We start from the raw sequence: 18,980 nt of genomic DNA, 5'->3' as shown, positions 1-18,980 counted from the left end.
AACGAAGGGACCATTGCGGTGTCTAGTAGGGGTGAGACCACAGACCCACAAATGGGCATATCATTTAAGATGGTGATAAGGTGCTGGAACGTTTTGTGAAGAAAACGGCCTTCCCCGAGGAATTCCCAGTACTCTGCTCACCGAACTCCGTCCAGTGTCTGGAAACCTTTGTTTTATGTGTTTTTGAGCAGAGCTGCATTTATTTAAGGCAGGAAGATAAATCTGGTCCCTGTTACTTCATCTTGGCCCATATCGGAAGCCCCAAATTCTTTTTTCTATTGATACTGAGTAGTTTTATTTGTTCTGCCTACCTCACTGAATTGTTTTAAGGATCAAATAAGGTAATTTGTACAAAAAAATAACAAATTAGAGTTGTAGATATATATTGTATATAGTGTAGTTGTATATATTTGCAAATATAAAAGTAGTTCCCTTTTGCAAAATAATTGTAAAGATTTATATAATGGACTCACCTTTTTTTTAGTAAGGTATGTGTTTTCTTTCTTTTTGAAAAATTTTTTATTTAAATTCCAGTTAGCCAATGTACTGTGCAATATGAGAGTCAGGTGCACAATGTAGCGACTCAACAACTACATACAACACCCGGTGCTCATGACAAGTGCACCCCCCAATCCCCGTGGCCCATTCACCCATCTCCCCACCCACGTGCCCTCAGCCAAACCATCAGCTCATTCTCCACAGATAGGAGTTGGCCTCTTGGTCTGACTCTCTCTTTTTAAAAAAGAATGAAATCTTGCTATTTGTGGCAGCGTAGCCGGGAGCTGGAGAGTGTTATGCTGGGCAAGGCAGGCCAGCCAGAGACGGACAGATGCCATGTGATCTCACTCAGGTGTGCAGTTTGGGAAATGAGATAAATGACCACAGGGGGAAAAATAAAGGACTCACTTTTCTATGAAAAAGTATTGTTTGAGGGAAGGAGTCGTGATTTTTTCCGTTGGATACAGGCTCCGTGCACAGGATTTGTATTAAAGGGTATATAATTCTTTTTGACCATGCCACACGGTAAAAACTAAATAGTTGTCTGTCTCCCTCAGCCATTCCAGACCAGTGTAGCCCTCTGCCGTGCAACGAGGATGGATACAAGACCTGCAGGGATGGCCAAGCTACATTCACTTGCATCTGTAAGCCAGGCTGGCAGGGCGACAGGTGTGAGTACGGTACGTATTCTGCATCTGCTTGACTCACCCGGATTGGCCCCCTGGAAAGTTCTCCAAAGGCCTTATTGCATTAAATAATCATTTATTTTTCCCTTCCTAGATATAAACGAGTGCAAAGATCCCTCAAATATAAATGGAGGTTGCAGCCAGATGTGCGATAATACACCTGGAAGTTACCACTGTTCCTGTAAAAGTGGTTTTGTTATGCTTTTGAATAAGAAGGACTGCAAAGGTGAGAGCAAGAAGGTGTTCATGGTGCGAGAGCAAAGCTCACTTAGAGGAATTTCCCCAGGAAATTCTTGGAACTCTCTGGTTCCAAGTACTTGTAATAAATATACATTGTTACCCACCTTGAAGCCTTGTGATACGAGCCTTTTCGTTGAATGTTTATGGAGTATTGCGTTATTTATAGAACTTTTCATTGTTTTCTTACTGTATTTTATTATTTATTGTTTTATGCTTTCTCACTGGGTGTATGTGTGTGTGTGTGCATTTGACTAAAGAATTTAATGAAATAGTGATAAAGTGAAGTTTCAGGGCAAGTCCTTGCTTACTCGAGCCTTTGCAAAATCATTGTTTTTGTTGTTCTCAGACACTATAATATTATTTCCTTTACTCCAGTAAGATAAACAGCTATACCAAGTAATCCATCATAATCCTCAATAACCGCTTCCACTGCATTTCATATTTCCTTGTTAGATATACCTGTCATATATCCAATATAAATGTTTCTTCTTGCACTTTTTCTCGTGTTGTGGTTTTGGGAAAGATGAAAACTAGTTTCCTTTCTCTTTATACATTTAAGATCTCATCATTGGTCATAACGATTTTTTTTCTTCAGATTTAAATAATCCCTGTCAGTTTAGCTTCCCAGTAAGTCATTTGACTCATGTATTTCCTTTGTTTTTCCTTGTCCTTCTGTTTCCCTACATTTTGACTCCCCCCCCCCCCACCGCCTATTGTCCTTCCCATTTGACTGTTTTAACTGCTGTAATTAAATCTTCAAATATTCGTGCTAGACGCGTGGATGACTAAAAATGAAATTTTCCAGCCTGGAGTTAAATTTTTACCCTAGAAATTGGAAATAATTTTCTCCTTCCTTCCTTCCTTCCTTCCTTCCTTCCTTCCTTCCTTCCTTCCTCCCTCCCTCCCTCCCTTCCTTCCTTCCTTCTTTCCTTTCTTCTTCCCTGTCTCCTTGTCCTTTTTCTTTTTGCTGTGAGATGGAAACATGTAGTAAGTTAAAGTAAAGTGTCCTTGTTCAACTCTGTTCACATCTGCTGTGGGAAATCCCCAGATTGAATTCGTATTCAAGGGATGATCTGTCCCTCACTGTGCTATAGTGTTTGGCATGGTATAATTTACTATAATATCATTTAAAGTGCAATCAAATGACTCTAAAGTGAACTGCAGGGATGCCTGGGTGGCTCAGCAGCTGAGCGTCTGCCTTTGGCTCAGGATGTGATCCTGGAGTCCCGGGATCGAGTCCCACGTCAGGCTCCCTGCATGGAGCCTGCTTCTCCCTCTGCCTGTGTCTCTGCCTCTCTCTGTGTGTCTTTCATGAATAAATAAAATCTTAAAAAAATAAAAAAAAAAGTGAACTGCATTAAGTAACAATTTCTCCTAAACCATTATCCAGTTTGTGACCATACAGCTTTCTTGTCTGCCTATTTGAATGTCTTTTTGAAGTCAGAAATTGAGAATACCAACACTCTTAGAACACGTTATAGAAAACCATCATAATTCAGGATACTACACACATTCTATAAGCAACTAATACCCATTCTGCATTTAAATACTTGAATGTCTGTCCTCAATAAGTTGTGGACGTACATTTTTCATTAAAGGTATTTAATTTTAAAAGGTATTTTTTTTTAAGATTTATTTATTTATGATAGTCATCATAGAGAGAGAGAGAGAGGGGCAGAGACACAGGCAGAGGGAGAAGCAGGCTCCATGCACCGGGAGCCCGACGTGGGATTCGATCCCGGGTCTCCAGGATCGCGCCCTGGGCCAAAGGCAGGCGCCAAACCGCTGCGCCACCCAGGGATCCCTAAAAAAGTATTTAATTCTTATCCATTCAGTTAATACATTTGTATATAGATTTTTACAAAAGTTCTCTTACGCAGGAGAATGTCTCTGATGACCAGAACATATGTTCTTGCATACTTCATTCACACAGTCTTTATCCATGAACCAGGTGATAGAAGAATATGTATACAACGATTAAAATAGGGCCTTTGCCAAGATGTGGATGTGCCTGAGATCAAGTTGCCTGTAATTGTCTAAAAATGTAAGAATAAAACTTTTCATCAGACGTTAGATGTCAGTGTAGAGTAATAAAATCAATGTGCTATAACCTGAACTCATATGATTTAGATAATTCTCTATAAAATGCCTCAAACCAAATAGTTTTAGTCATATGTTTCCACTTTCTTTTAAAATATGGATTTTTATAGCTCATTTAAAAAATGAATATTTTATTTGATGTAATCGTAGATTTACATGCCGTTGTAAGAAATTTTTAGAGTTTTATGGAGTAGAAAATATATTTTCCATTCTGAACTTATCTGTCTCCAGAGAGTACAGAAGAGAACAGTTTGCTAATAATTATGTCGCCATTGAACTATTTCTGTTGCTTGTTTTGTTTTTCTCATACATGCTTTTATCTAATTTGTTTCCTACTCCACCACGTAGTATAATAAATGCTTCTGGATATTAATGTAGCACTAAAATTTGTATTGGGATTTTATAAATACTTTGAGACCTCACTCAATTCCCTTTTAAGTTTGAATTACTCTTGAGGAGTTTAGCCAACAATAATAGTATGCAGATTTAGCTACTGTCCATTTCCAAAGGAAAACCTCACTGAAGAGCCACCTCATTTTTATTTTTTATATTTGTGATAATACAGAGTAAATCTACTTTGAAGAATATATTTAAATAACATGTATTTGGGGATCTATATTAAGAATATGGGGAATCTTGGGATGCTGGGTGGCTCAGCAGTTGAGCGTCTGCCTATGGCTCAGGTTGTGACCTGACCTCAGGTCCTGGGATTGAGTCCCATATCGGGCTCCTTGTGAGGAGCCTGCTTCTCCTTCTGCCTTTATCTCTGCCTCTCTCTCTGTCTCTCATGAATAAATAAATAAATCTTAAAAAACAACAACAACAGAATATGAGGAATCTTTTCTCCCATTTATTCACGCAATGTAACTTGGTAGATAAGAAAATAACTAAAGCCCTCTTCTCTTTTACAGAACTATAAAGAACTTAGCAAACATCAAATTCCTTATATGTTTGTATGAAGAAATCATGTTTAGTAAACCAAAACATGATGATAGATCTAAAATTTTGTTATTCCCCCGCCATTCTGTTGTCTCATTACATGTAATAAACTAGATCCAGGAAACACAAATCAAGGGCTCTTTGCTAGTATCTTCTGGTATGGGAAAAATGTTTGTTAATATTTTGGTTTCCCTTATAGATGTGGATGAGTGCTCGATAATGCCGGACATTTGTGGCGCAGCCGTGTGCAAGAACATCCCCGGGGACTATGAATGCGAATGTGCGGAAGGCTACAGATACAATCCCGCGCTCAAGTCTTGTGAAGGTAGACCTGTGGTGGTGCCATTGTGGATGGTGGGGAGGGTGGCTCGGGGCCTCGACTTGATATTGGAAGCATTGGTTCGGTCTGACAAGTCCCATGACACAGCTTAGTCAATCGGGTAGTCGCTGGCTTTGTTCCGAGGAAAAGCATGTAAGACACGTGGTCTTTGGGTTCAGCCTTGCGCCCTCCGTTTGCCTCCTAAGCTGTGTGTGAATTGGAGACCTCCCATGTATGATAAAAGCCAGATAAACGTACCTTCTCATTGTTTAAACCATATTCAAAGATGAAAAGAATTTCAACCTGGAAGGAAAAACACACATACAAAAAGAAAACAAGTTTAAAAATCACATGGGTGTAACGCGAATGGTTTGAAACCTTCTGGTTTTATACCCAGCTTTTTGATGATTTTCTGTGCCTGGATCAGTGTGTCATTTATTCTTAAATAAATCATATAGTTCTGTTGTAATTAAATACATACAAAAGAGGGATCCCTGGGTGGTGCAGCGGTTTGGCGCCTGCCTTTGGCCCAGGGCGCGATCCTGGAGACCCGGGATCAAGTCCCACGTCGGGCTCCCGGTGCATGGAGCCTGCTTCTCCCTCTGCCTGTGTCTCTGCCCCTCTCTCTCTCTGTGAGACTATCATAAATAAATTAAAAAATTAAAAAAAATACATACAAAAGAAAAATCTCATCATATTTGAACAACAACCGAGCTCTAGAAATTTGAGAATTATTGATTAGTACTGTCAGTGCCGTGGATTTGAGCGAGCCCTTTGGACTCATTTAGGCCGAGGAGTGCTGCTGGGTGTGACTCGGCTGGCATAGAGGTATTAAAGGGATATATATATTTTTAATCATAGACACAAATTACCTCATGTCCTCTTTTAAGTTTTTTTTTTTTTAAGATTTTATTTTTTTATTAATGAGAGAGAGAGAAAGAGAGGCAGAGACACAGGCAGAGGGAGAAGCAGGCTCCATGCAGGGAGCCCTACGTGGGACTTGGTCCCGGGTCTCCAGGATCATGCCGTGGGCTAAAGGCAGCACTAAACCCCTGAGCCGCCTGGGCTGCCCTCCTTTAAGTTTTTTAAAAAAATAAATTCAATTATCATAACTAAAACTAATCAAATCAATAGTGATTTTCTAATATGGGAATATATATATATGAATATACATACTACATTCATGTATATGATGTAATGTACCCTTTTAACCATTTTTAAGGGTATAATTCAGTGCCATTAATTACTTTCACATGATTATGGAGTCATTACTGCTATCTCTCTCCAAAGTTTTTCATCATCCCAAACAGAACTCTGTAACCATTAAGCAATAAATTACCCCTCCTCCCTCTCCCAAACTCTCATCTACTTTCTGTTTCTATCTACTTTTTGGGTGATAACCTTTAATCTAATTTCTGTCTCTATGAATTTGCCTAAATCAATAGTAATTTTAGAATAGGTTTTTTTTCGAATGTATCTCCTTCTCTTGATATTTTGAAGTTTTACCTCCTGTGCAATCACCAAAAAATATTCCCTCCACACACCATTTCTGTTCTCCCACAACTCTAGATAGAAATTACTGTGGTAGGGCAGCCTGGGTGGCTCAGTGGTTTAGCGCCGCCTTCATCCCAGGGTGTGATGCTGGAGACCCGGGGTCGAGTCCCACGTCGAGCTCCCTGCACGGAGCCTGCTTCTCCCTCTGCCTGTGTCTCTGCTTCTCTCTCTCTGTCTCTCATGAATAAATAAATAAAATCTTAAAAAAAAAAAAGAAATTACTGTGGTAATATTCAGATTTGTTTTAGCCAACTTGATCATGTATATTGTAGTTTTTATTCAGTGAATGACAGATTTTGTTTTTAAGGGCTGTGTGTATGACACATAGGTACAATATTCATATTGTGTTAACTATCTGCAATTTAATTTTAATGCTAAGAGATCATTAATTTTGGAGTTGTACTTTAGGGCATTTAATGGGGGGAATTTATATGCTACGAATATATGCATTTATGTACTTGCAAATTTTCAAGGATCTCAGGGTGCATTCATTGAAAATATCAAGGATGTCATGTAGCTCTGAAGTAGACTAGCTGGAGCATGTTATTACAACTTTTCAAGGATGATTTTCTCAAAATATGGAGTGAGGACAGGGCTATCTAGAAGATTTCACAGTATAGGGGTTTTGTTTTTCTTTTTTAAATGATAAGAAATAAAGATATGTCCTTAAATTTATTGTCACTACCGGTCACTGCATTATGGAATGTCAAAGGTTCTTGATATTACATAATACCTGATTATATTAACCTTCAGTTAAGAGGGATTTTTTTCCCCTTCCTCTCTCTTCCCCTCTGTCTTCCTCCTCCCCCTCCCCCTCCCCCTCTCCTCTCCTCTTCCTTCCCTTTCTTTTCATCAAAGCAAACAACTGGGAGGCAGTCTCAGTGGAATTCATGTAGTTAGAAATGATGGTTGCCTTGAGACGCTCAGTCTTTTTTCCTTCAAATTCAGAAATTGGAAAATTTATAGTTGGGATATTCTTATTAATTATTAGTATATTTGGGATATTTTTATTATTTACTTAGTATGGAAAGTTATACATTAACATTTGTTTGACTTGTGTAAATAGATAGTTGAGATATTTTTTATTACTCATTTAGTATGGAATAATTGGGATACATAGCATATTCCATAGTTGGGATATGCTGTATAGTTGGGATATTTTTATTAATTATTTAGTATGGAAAGTTATACATCAAAATTTGTTGCTTGACTTGTGTAAATAGATAGAAATTACACTTGCAACTCATTTAAATTTCCATGCCACACGTTGAAATATGAGTTCATGTTATTCAGAGATTTCTTTTACTGAGAACCTATTATAATCACTGATGATTATTTATTTAATTTATTTGGGAGAGAGCGAGCAAACACAAGCGCAGGGGAGGACAGAGGGAGAGGGAGAAAAATCTCAGCCAACACCACGTGAGCATGGAGCAAGATGCGAGGCTCCATCTCCCCACCCTGAGCTCATGGCCTGAGCTGAAATAAGTGTCTGATGCTTGACCCACTGAGCCACCCAGGCGCCTCCATTGTCACTGATCATCTTTTACTAAAATCAGAATACTCCTATTGGATTGAATATTCAGAAGATAATAAGATTTATGTTCTCTTTTACCCCAGATGTGGACGAATGCTCTGAGAACCTGTGTGCTCAACTTTGTGTCAACTACCCTGGAGGTTACTCTTGTTACTGTGATGGGAGAAAAGGATTCAAACTCGCCCAAGATCACAAGAGCTGTGAGGTAACATTTTGTAATGATAAACTTCCCATGTCTTTTCTAAATGGAGAGACTGGGGTACTTATTTCCACATAGCCGAGGTGAGTCAGGAAAATAGAGATGTTCTTTTGTTTGAAAGGGTTTTTTTTTTTAAGATTTATTTATTTATTTTGAATGAGAGAGATTAAGAGAGAATGAGTGCGGGAGGGGCAAAGAGAGAGGGAAAGAAAAAATCTGATTTCCCACTGGGCATGGAGCCCCACAAGGGGCTCAACCTCACGACCCGAGATCGTGACCTGAGTTGAAATCAAGAATCAGACCGAGCCACCCACGTGCCCCAGGAAAATACAGATGCTCCATGGTAATTGCTCTAAGTCTAGCAGGCTATGAGTCAATCTATTTACTAATTTTGGTCATGTAAGCTATACATATTGGGGATAATTAGTGACTAGGTTAAAAAAAGACTGCAGGTTCATAGTTCAGAAAGGGCTCATCTGTATAGCCTGTACATTTACAAAATACATTGTGCATTTTTATTCAAGAAATTAAGAAAAGTTAAGATTTGTACTTCTCTTTGTGAGGAAAAAAACTCACATAGAAACCAGCGGGAACATTTTCGTATGTGTACTTTTCTTTATCCTACTCTGACAGGTTTGATTGCACTTTGGCATGTTAGCACTTGCAAGAGCACTCATAAACTCTCAGGTGGAAATAACTGTCAGAGTAGGATTTACTGGGGATTAAGAATATCAAAATTCATAGAGGTTGATTTTGTTAATCTGTGTCTCTCAAACTTGCTTTTAGTTACTTGGATTTAATTCATAATCGACTAGGAATTGAATGTTGGGGGTGGTTTTTCCTTCATTGAAATAAATAGGTCAACACCTGAAACTTTTTTCTCCCTAAATAAGGATCATGTGTTAGTGAATCTAGGGCAACTCTTGGATTCCTTTTTACAAGTGAGGGTAAAATGTTATAGGATTATGAGTCAGACAGTAAAAAACAAGACAAAAATGACGTAAACAGTGATTTAATCATGTGTATCCACATGCCTCTGTATTCGTTACTAGGACAAAACCGTGTATGCCCAAAAGTGTAACATTCAATAAATGCTCCTGACTTGGTAAGGAAGGTAAGGCGAGATGGTTGGCATATGTGGTAACTTCTATTGTACTGAAATGAATGTCATGCTGTGCGAATGTCTCTTTTGTAATTTAGTCTTTTGTTATTTTAGTATTTGTAGTGGTTACACATCACCATCCACCTTAGAAGAGGTTTATTGAAGTTTTGAGAGGAAATGAGAGATGTTGTTTCTGGACCTGAGTTAGTACAGTGCCGCACACACAGCACCCCGCTGAATATCCTGCTGTGGACGCCCAAGCTTATCCCTAAAAAGCTTTCTGGGTTTTTTAAAATTATTTTTTATTCTTTTTAAAATATTTTTATTTATTTATTCATGAGAGACACACAGAGAGAGAGAGAGGCAGAGACACAGGCAGAGGGGGAAGCAGGCCCCATGCAGGGAGCCCAACGCGGGACTCGACCCCAGGTCTCCGGGATAACGCCTGGGGCCAAAGGCGGCCGCTGAGCCACCCAGGGATCCCGGAAAAGCTTTCTGTTTTAATGTTTGATTTTACTCTTAGAAAAAAAAATCCTTGATACTAAATTAATGACTCTAAATTATTTCTTTTCTTCTGTATATTCCTTGGAGACCAACGAGATACCTTAATTTATCTTTATCCCATTTAGGTTTTCCCGCGTTGCCTTTGATACAAGGCAGGCTGAGTCCGAGAACCTGGGGAGGTGGGGTGGGGGCGTTCCCACAGGACCAGCCAAGACCAGTTTCCTGGGCTTCCCACGGGATAGAAATCAGATGCGAGCCAGAGAAAGTGAAAGTGGAGTTTATTGGATAGTGTGAATGACACGGTAGAGCAGACAGAGAGTCTGGGGGCCTCAGAAAGGAAAAGAGAGTGACTTTCTCCATGATTTAGGGCTAGGGGTTTGTATAGCAAAGGGGTCCAGGGTACGTGCTCCTTCAGGAATCCAGGGTAGGTCCAATCAAAGGCAAATAATAGGTGAATAATAGGTGTTATTTTATAAATCATCGAAGGTAGGGGGTATTGATGCCAGTGTCAGCTGAGGTCCTGGGACATGTTTGGGATCCGGCCTCTTCTTAGGTGTTATCAGGTGTTTGGGGGCCTAGGACAAAACTCGGAGAATGATTAGCTTTCTTGTTTCCCCCCTGGAGAGGGAACATAGCTTCTTTGGTTTTGACACAGATGCAAGGTGAAATCTAGAATGTGAGTAAATAGGGCTGAGCAAGGAACAGCAGAGATGTGGTCTTTCTCAAATAGAGTCCCTTCGGCTTCCCTACCTCACTCCATTATCTGGATGATACGTTTTTGCTCAGAAAATTTGTCATAATAAATGAATGAGTGAATGTACTGATTCTTCCATGCTTTCTGACTCTGACATTTTTTTCCAGTGTAATTCTTAGAAAGCATCAGAACCGCAGTTAATTAAGGGGAGACATGTTACTGGAAGAAGAAGGTTGGGTTTGGGCTGAGGTTTGCAAGGGAAATAACGACAAAAATATAAGCCACACACATGGAGCAAGACTTTTGAAAACTTGTGTTCTGGGAGGTTATCCTGATGGACTATGTAAGGAAGTAAAGGATGCTGCTTTACAAGGGTGTTCTTTATTTAATATATCACAGAGGATACGTTTGACAAGACCACTAGGAATCAGAGAAAGGGTGTGTAACCTGACACAAACAGCAGGCAATAACCTACGTGTTTTGTTTCTTCTGTTTCCTTTCCCCCAGGCTGTTCCAGTGTGCCTGCCCTTGAACCTCGACAAGAATTATGAATTACTTTACCTGGCAGAGCAATTTGTAGGGGTGGTTTTATATTTAAAATTTCGTTTGCCGGAAATCACCAGGTGAGCTACCAATGTCAATGGTAATCTCTAGAGGTGAGCGGGTAAGGGTAGAAGGGACGGAAAAGGTTGGAAATGTATGAAATTGCATTTTCAATTAGGTAATTTAGGGGATATTATCAATCAGATGATTTGGGGAACCCTAAAGTTAATTTACTCCTTCACACCTGTAATTTTCATGCTAGAATCATTTGGGTTGTTCTAGGCTGACCTTCTCCAATGATCGTTTTAATAAGTCCTTCTTCCTTTTCCAGTGAATACATACTTAAGTTGGGAAAGTAGATTTAATACATTTGTGACATTTCCATCCTTCTTTATTCATGTTATAGAAACTAAGTAATGAGAAAATACTCAAGGCATTGCTTTTAGAATATAGTTATATTCATAATTATTAAGGAAAATTCATAAGATTGCTTAGGTGGTATTTCAAAGAAACACATCACAAGATTTTAGTTGACTGAGTACCTTGTCTGTTATTCCTACCATTAAGTTGCCTCCAGGGAAAGAGTAATTGTATTTTAGAATCATGATTTTACTTTAATTATCAAATTTTCTCAGAGTCATACATGGTTGGAACTAGAAAAAAGACATTGGAATTTTGTAGGAATAATGGAAAGGAAATGTATTTGCGACTGATTATAAAGTCTATATTTTAAAATATTTTAATTAGATAAGCACGCACACATACAACTTAATTCATTAGGTATATGAATGATTATTCATTAAATAATTCGACTAAATTCATAGAAATCACATCATTATGGAACATTGAATTGTATTCTAAGATTCACTGATGTGATTGTGCTCCTTCAATGTTCTTATCCACCAAGACCTGGTTTTCCCTTTTAACAACTCAGAGCAGATAATATTGTCTAGTGACAGACTGGAGACAACATTCCCTTGCTAAGAGAATAATGAGAATGAGAGCGGAAAAAGGTCAATAATTGCACATTTTTAGGCCTGTTCAGGGGGATTCTGTTCTGATAATTCACAATAGTTTGGGCTCTAACATTGGATCAAATAGACTAAATAATTATTTTTTTCAGTATTTACTTATTTGTTCCTTATTTATTTTAAGCTTTTTATTGAAGTATGATATAGATACACATACAGAAATATACATGTATGTTGAATGTACAGCTTGATGAATTTTGTACAAAGTGCCACCTAGTAAGCAACACAAAGAAGAGCTGGTGCTTTGTTGCTTTCTTCCCCCTTTTTCTGCAAATTCCTTCAGCTCTGTTTCCAAGGATGAAATACTTATCCTATCCTAAAGTTAACAAATTCACTCTTCTTTTTCATTCTACGAAACTTCAGAAAAAGAATGAATTCTTCCCCAATGTATGCTGATGTATTCTAGACAGAAAGAATCCAGAACAGAACTCTTTGTGTTACTGGTTTAGCATGATTTTGCAAAGAGAAGGAAATTATCTCTGTTATATGATCAACTTTTGGAGGATTGTGAGCATACACAGATTTGGGTTTTGACAAGATAATATGTGCTTGACATCAGCAAAATGTGGTGGTTATGCGAATAGAGGTCCTTATCCTAAGGAAAAAACAAACAAACAGAAAAACACCAAAAAAAAAAAAAAAAAAAAACCCACCAAAAAACCTTCTAAAATAATCTTAGCTCCGTAAATTACTACTACATTGTTATCTGTCCAATATACCTTACTCCACATAATATCTTTAAAATGTTCCTTGGAATTCTAAAGATTAAAAAATTTATTTTATCAGCCTTTCTTTGTTCCATTTAAAGTTAAATCTATTCCCATTGCATATGGTGCCCCTATTACTATTACTTGTAGGTAGAGGTGTTCCCATAGCCCTTTCTTCCTTGCCTGCCTTGGCAATTATCCGAAATCCTGACTTTTTACCTTAAATTATCTTTATTGTAGCTTAACTGAAGTGACTAATAGTTATACAACTATGTTTCTATTCCCTGTTTGTCTTTTTTCAATCACTTTGATTTACTGGTTTCTTGGAAATATCAATACTGATTCTCATTACGGTGTCATAGGGCACTGATCAATACATGTGATTTTTTTAATCCAGTGTTTCTAAGATATTTCTTCCCTTGTAATAGTTACATATATATCCAGAGTCTTAATAGCGACAGATATTGCCAGAATATCTGATACACCCAGAACGTGGCTAGATGATACGTTTTAAGCTGTCCTTGCATGTGCTCTCATATAGTGATTCATACAATTAGAATTTTGGAGAGCTTTTGAAATCAAGCTAACAGATCTATTTTAAAGTTTTTGGCTTTTCTTACCACATATGAAGGCTTAATTATGTTTGTAGTCATCCAGACGCCGTCTTGTATATCTCTGTGAGAGAGTCCTTCCTGACATATATGAAATTATAGGGAAAATGGGCCTTTTGTGTATAAACCAATCATGAAATTGTAACAGCTTTTACTACTGACTTACTGACACAGGAAAAAAAAGAAAGGAATCTTAATGTCAGATTATATAGAAAGCTCCAGGAGAGATAGATCTGGTACTTGTACATGTGGGAGTTCCAGCATTTAAAAGAGTGCCTTAAAAACAAATGCCAAAAAAAAAAGAAAAGAAAAGAAAAATTACCAAAGTATCTGTTCACGGGGGAACAGGACTCCAAGAATAAGCAAGAAAAAAAATACTAACTTGATTTTAAACACACATGGAACCAGAGAGAACCCATGAACAGTTTAATTCTCCCCTGCTCTTTTATTAGTCTCAGGAAAGAAAGAAATGCTTGGCTCTTTCAGCATATTGCTGTTTGCTAGTACAAGAGGAAAAGAATAGACATTGAGCATCCCATATTTCTCTGATAAGACTCTCTTTTTCCATTATTTAGATTTTCAGCTGAATTTGATTTCCGGACATACGATTCAGAAGGTGTTATCCTGTATGCGGAATCTCTTGACCGCTCGGCTTGGTTCCTGATTGCGCTTCGTGATGGAAAAATTGAAATTCAGTTTAAGAATGAATTTACAACCAAAATCACAACTGGAGGCAAGGCTATTAATAATGGGCTGTGGAATACGGTAGGTTTTGTGGATTTTACCAGTAACATCCCACTTTGATACGGTTTGTTTAACATCATTAATAATCTATGTTTATACTGATACCAAATCAAACAGACCTAGGTTTATTTGATGTTGTACGAAGCATACCCCACAGTGTAAATCCTTGAAACAGCCTCTGATAAATGATGACCTCACCTAGTATATCTAGGATTTCCTGTAACTTAAATTGTTTTCAGGTATTTGCTTGGATTGCTCTGTCTTTAACTTGTTACCTTTTTATTTTATTTTTAAAGATTTTATTTAATTATTCATGACAGACACAGAGAGAGAGAGAGAGATAGAGAGGCAGAGACACAGGCAGAGGGAGAAGCAGGCTCCATGCAGGGAGCCCGATGCGGGACTCGATCCTGGGTCTCCAGGATCGTGTCCTGGGCAGAAGGCAGGCGCCAAACCACTGAGCCACCCGGGGATCCCTTTACCATTTTAAATGGCAGTTATTGAGGTCTCTCCCGTAGGTTAGGGATCATTAGCAGGCATAACATCTCATGCACAGGTACCACTGACCAAGGACAGCCACACTGAGTAGCCACTGATATTTTTTAAATGAAAGAGAAAAACACATAGCAATGTAGAAATATACATAGTAAGAGTAAGACTATAGTGATTAATTCAATTTTAAATGTTAGCATATAGATAATCAACCTGTACAAAGAGTATATACTAGCTAGAACCAATTAGAGTGCTTAGAGATGGACATTTTTACATAACCCCTAAAAATGAGCCTAAATGGAATTTTTCACAAAGGAGAATTACTGCTAGTCGATAATGGGGAAAATTCTTTTCTGCAACAGTTATTGCTACTTTCAGCAGGTGATTTTTGAGTGACCAGCTTCACCTTACCAGGTGGTACCCAGAAAAGACACTTCCTATGCCTGTGAGACCTGCCAAGAGGTCCATATTGAGAAGACACGTGAAGCTATCACTGAATTATTTCATTTCTTTATTTACTCACTCATCCACTCATATATTCAATAAGCTTTTAGTTGAGCACTTTTTAAAAGCCTAAATTCCTGAGTTCAGGGAGCTAGAACCATGGCAAGAGATGCTTCTTGCTCTCCAGCTTACTGAGTACCTCACGGCTTAGGAGCTAATACAGCATAATGTGAACTCATTACAGCACAGGTAATAATAAAGCACCGTTGGGCACAGATGTGGTTGGCCAAAAATGGGGCTATTCATCCTTTGATAGCCATAGATTTTGGATTCTTGACTCTTAACGGAAGAGTGTCTTCATGGGATCAGATGCAATTGTGAGTAATCACTAGAGTTCTCAGGCTTCTTCATGTGCTCTCTTAGTGTGTGTAGCTTTGCCCTGCCTCTTTCCTGTGCTACATCTATATGTGGAATGTTCGGTGCGTACAGCTATCCCTCCAGTGTACTGAAGAATGCTTTTTATTGCCCAATACACCCAAATCACCTATCTAAAAGTCACTAAGATCACTTTTTCAGCAAAATAGAGCAAATAGAAAATTTTTTGATTGACACAAATTGAAAATGTTATCTGTTTGGAGGAGAACTTGGATACATTTTAGGCAACACAGAATATATATAAAGAAGGTAAATATTTACCTATGAGGCTAACATCTTGAGTTGCAGGTAGTGTTTACTAATGAATTCTCCATGAACGATATGTTAAAGGCAGGATTCTGGGCTGGAGAGAAGGCAGCTGTTCAGTTCCACACATTTTGTCTCCTGTGCTCATGATCCTTGTTAGAAAGAAACTGTTATTTAATGATACGCCCATATTTTTTTTGATACGCCCATATTTTAATTAAAATTTCCCCATATAAGCTGAATACAACTTGACATTAAAAATTTAAGAAAAATAAGCAAGTCAGAGAAAAACTTTAATCTGGTCATAAATTTTGTGCTGGCTTTCTTTAAAAAAAAAAAATCTTAATTTAAGGGCATCTGGGTGGCTCAGTGGTTGAGCATCTGCTTTTGGCTCAGGTCATGACCATGGGGTCCTGGGATCGAGTCCCACATCGGGCACCCCTCAGGGAACCTGTTTCTCCCTCCACCTACCTCTCTCTGTGTCTCTCATGAATAAATAAATAAAATCTAAAAAAAAAATTATCTCAAATGCATATTTTAAGTAAACATTATAATTGACAGTTAGGTTAAATTAATCTATAAAGTGGACTATTCAGTTGATGGCAGTTGTTTCAGAATTTTAAATAATTTAAAAATTTCAAATAAAATACTTTAAAAATAAGAAATTAAAATGTAGAATCGTTTTGTAATTCAGATTAAGTAGAATGCATGTAATTGTTAAGTAATTAAAACGGCTATAAACCGTAGAAATAAATATCGATATAAGTCATTATTACATCTCATATTTGGATATGATTCTAATATTGGTGGGAGATCTGTAATTTGTGTCATAATTTTATTCATTCAGTAAGATATTTATTGAGCACTTTATGTGCTAGTCTTTCCTCTAGGTAGCGCGGCTACAACAGTGAGTAAAACAAAATCACTGCTCTCGTGAAGCTTGCATACTAGGGGTGAGATGTAAACCACAGATTGCATCAATACATAGATATGTCAGATCGTGGTTAGTGCCAGGAGGAAAAAACAAAAGCGAGGTCCGGGGTAGAGAGCGATGATGGTGAGTGTGCATGTGGACTCAGGAAAGCCATTGCTGATGAGATTACATCTGACTGGAGATAAGGGCACAAATCATGAGAAATCTGTGGGGAAAATGACGCTGTGCCCATGTGAACAGCAAGTATAGAGCACCAGGGAGAAGGAGGTGATTGTTCTATTTGAGGAACAACATAAAGGTTAGTAGAGATGCAGTGGAGTAAGGGAGGGAGTAGAAAATGAGGTTAGAAATGTGTTCTGGAGTAAGACCAAGTAGAGTCATGGGGACTCTAGTGAGAAGTTGGAGTTTATACTAAGTAGGGAAGACTTGGATAATGCTGAGAAGTGACATGATTTAATTTGCATGTTTGTTAAAAGGTGATCCTAGTCAGGACATGATGGCTTTGTGGAAACCAGATAGTAGAGAGTAAGGACAGGACAGATAACGGGGTCATCTCAGTGGAGAGAAGATGGCGTCACTGACTAGAATGTTGATAGTGGCTGGTGAGAAGTGGGCAGATTCTGGACATACTTTTAAGGTCCAGCCTTCAATTTAAAGTAGATAAAAACTTCTGAATATTCAGGATAAAGAGGGGTTCAAAGGCCAGGAGACTGTTTATTGTTAATCTGTGGTTCTAAACTCTATCTCGTACATGGCCCCATATTTTCAGGCCGCTCCTTTACTGTCCTGTAATGAAATGCATCATTAACCTAAGCTACTTTTGCATATTCCTGATAGAAACCAGTATAATGCTCTCATTATTATACAAAGAAATAAAAGAAAGTGGTTTATAAGAATAGATATTTCAACACATAAATGGTCAAGTACAATATTTGCCAAAGCTTGCTCCTATATATAGAATAATGCCAAAGCTGCAGATGAAGACTTATGCTGGGTGTTGTATCCACAGTTCAAGTGCATAGATGGCATTGCCATTGGTAAAAATAATTTTCCAAAATAGTGAGAAACTCTTGGTAATGACCCAAACAAAAGCAAACATCAATTTACCCTTGGTTTACAAGATTTCTGTTTTTGAAAAATTCAGGGAATATGCTGAAATGGCACAAAAAATATTTTGTGTTCATATATACAGCAACTCAGATAAGCATGAGTTTACCCCGCATGCATATCCTGTAGGGATGTTCAGAAGGTTTGCAGGATATTGAATATTTTAATCCTTATTTTGCATGACTATCCTGCATATTAGTGTCCAGCATCTTGCAGTGTCAGCTTGGGTATCCTACCCACTCCGACAGTTAAAAGTACCACCCTTACCCTCCAAGTTTCCAAATGCCCTGACATGGAGCAGGAGAGCCCTCATTTGAAAATACTAGTGTGACTAGAGGGAAAAGGTCTGGGCTGAGCTCTGGACTCATTACAGACATTGGAAAGAAGAGGAGGTGCCAGCAAAGGAGGCTGAGCAGGAGCAGGAAGTGTAGGCTGAGCAGGAGCAGGAAGTGTAGAGATGCAAGGGAGACTGGGGCCCCGGAGGCCCTGGGGGTTGACTCAACATCTTTCAAGGGAGGAACAGTCGAGTAAAATGATTCTGATTGACTAGACAGTATTGACCGACTTTAATCTGCAAATGCTATCAAAGTCATCTTACTTTGGAGCACGGCTTTCCCCTTCCTGTAGCAGCGCTTTAACATGCCTGCTGATTAGTACACAAAGAGTTTGCACTTTGGGCGCTACACGTAGTTTTGCATGAGGACATTGCAGCAGTGGTTTTTTGAGTCACCTTTTTGGGAAAATTTTTTTTTTAAATTGCTGTTGACTCTCACTTTCAATCTTTTCTAAAAACCCATACCACTGTCAGGGTACTGAGGTGGCTCAATCAGTTAGACATCGGACTCTCCATCTCAGCTCAGGTCTTGATCTCAGGGTCAGGAGTTCAAGCCCCATGTGGGGCCCCATGCTGGGCGTGGAGCCTACTTAAAACAAAGACAAAAACAAACTACTTTCAAAATTGGAAAAACTCAATTTAACTTTATGTGTTGTGCTTCCTTATGACCTCAATTACTTTTGAGTTTTGAAATAAAATATAATCTGTATGTAATGGACAAAATACTAGAGGTACTGATTTCTCATAATTGATAGTAAGAATTTATTTCCATTATTGATTCCATATGTGTACTGTCAGACAAGTGCAACATAAGAACACTTAAAAGTTTTCTCAGATTTTTGTAGAATGACTCACTTTAAAAAAAGAACCTTAATTTTATGATACATTGGATTTGAAATATGTATATTATAATTGGATGTTTAAATTCAAAAGAACAATATTATAGGTTTTTCCATTAAAATATGATGTTCATTTAATTT

General features: G+C 38.2%; 1 protein-coding gene across 1 annotated transcript in view; it reads left to right on the top strand.

Moving 5' to 3' along the window:
• PROS1 (protein S) overlaps positions 1-18,980 on the top strand; it is a 64,114-nt gene that overhangs the window by 32,933 nt on the left and 12,201 nt on the right. Inside the window, exons 5-10 of the mRNA XM_038582503.1 lie at positions 1,056-1,178; positions 1,279-1,410; positions 4,663-4,788; positions 7,957-8,078; positions 10,880-10,995; positions 13,840-14,029. Coding sequence (XP_038438431.1) covers positions 1,056-1,178; positions 1,279-1,410; positions 4,663-4,788; positions 7,957-8,078; positions 10,880-10,995; positions 13,840-14,029 — 809 coding nt within the window. The remainder of the gene's footprint in view (positions 1-1,055; positions 1,179-1,278; positions 1,411-4,662; positions 4,789-7,956; positions 8,079-10,879; positions 10,996-13,839; positions 14,030-18,980) is intronic.

The sequence above is a fragment of the Canis lupus genome, chromosome 33, assembly GCF_011100685.1.
Source record: "Canis lupus familiaris isolate Mischka breed German Shepherd chromosome 33, alternate assembly UU_Cfam_GSD_1.0, whole genome shotgun sequence".
NCBI classification, from domain to species: domain Eukaryota; kingdom Metazoa; phylum Chordata; class Mammalia; order Carnivora; family Canidae; genus Canis; species Canis lupus.
Note: the sequence above shows the minus strand (reverse complement) of the source record. Positions and strands in the feature narration are given on the sequence as shown.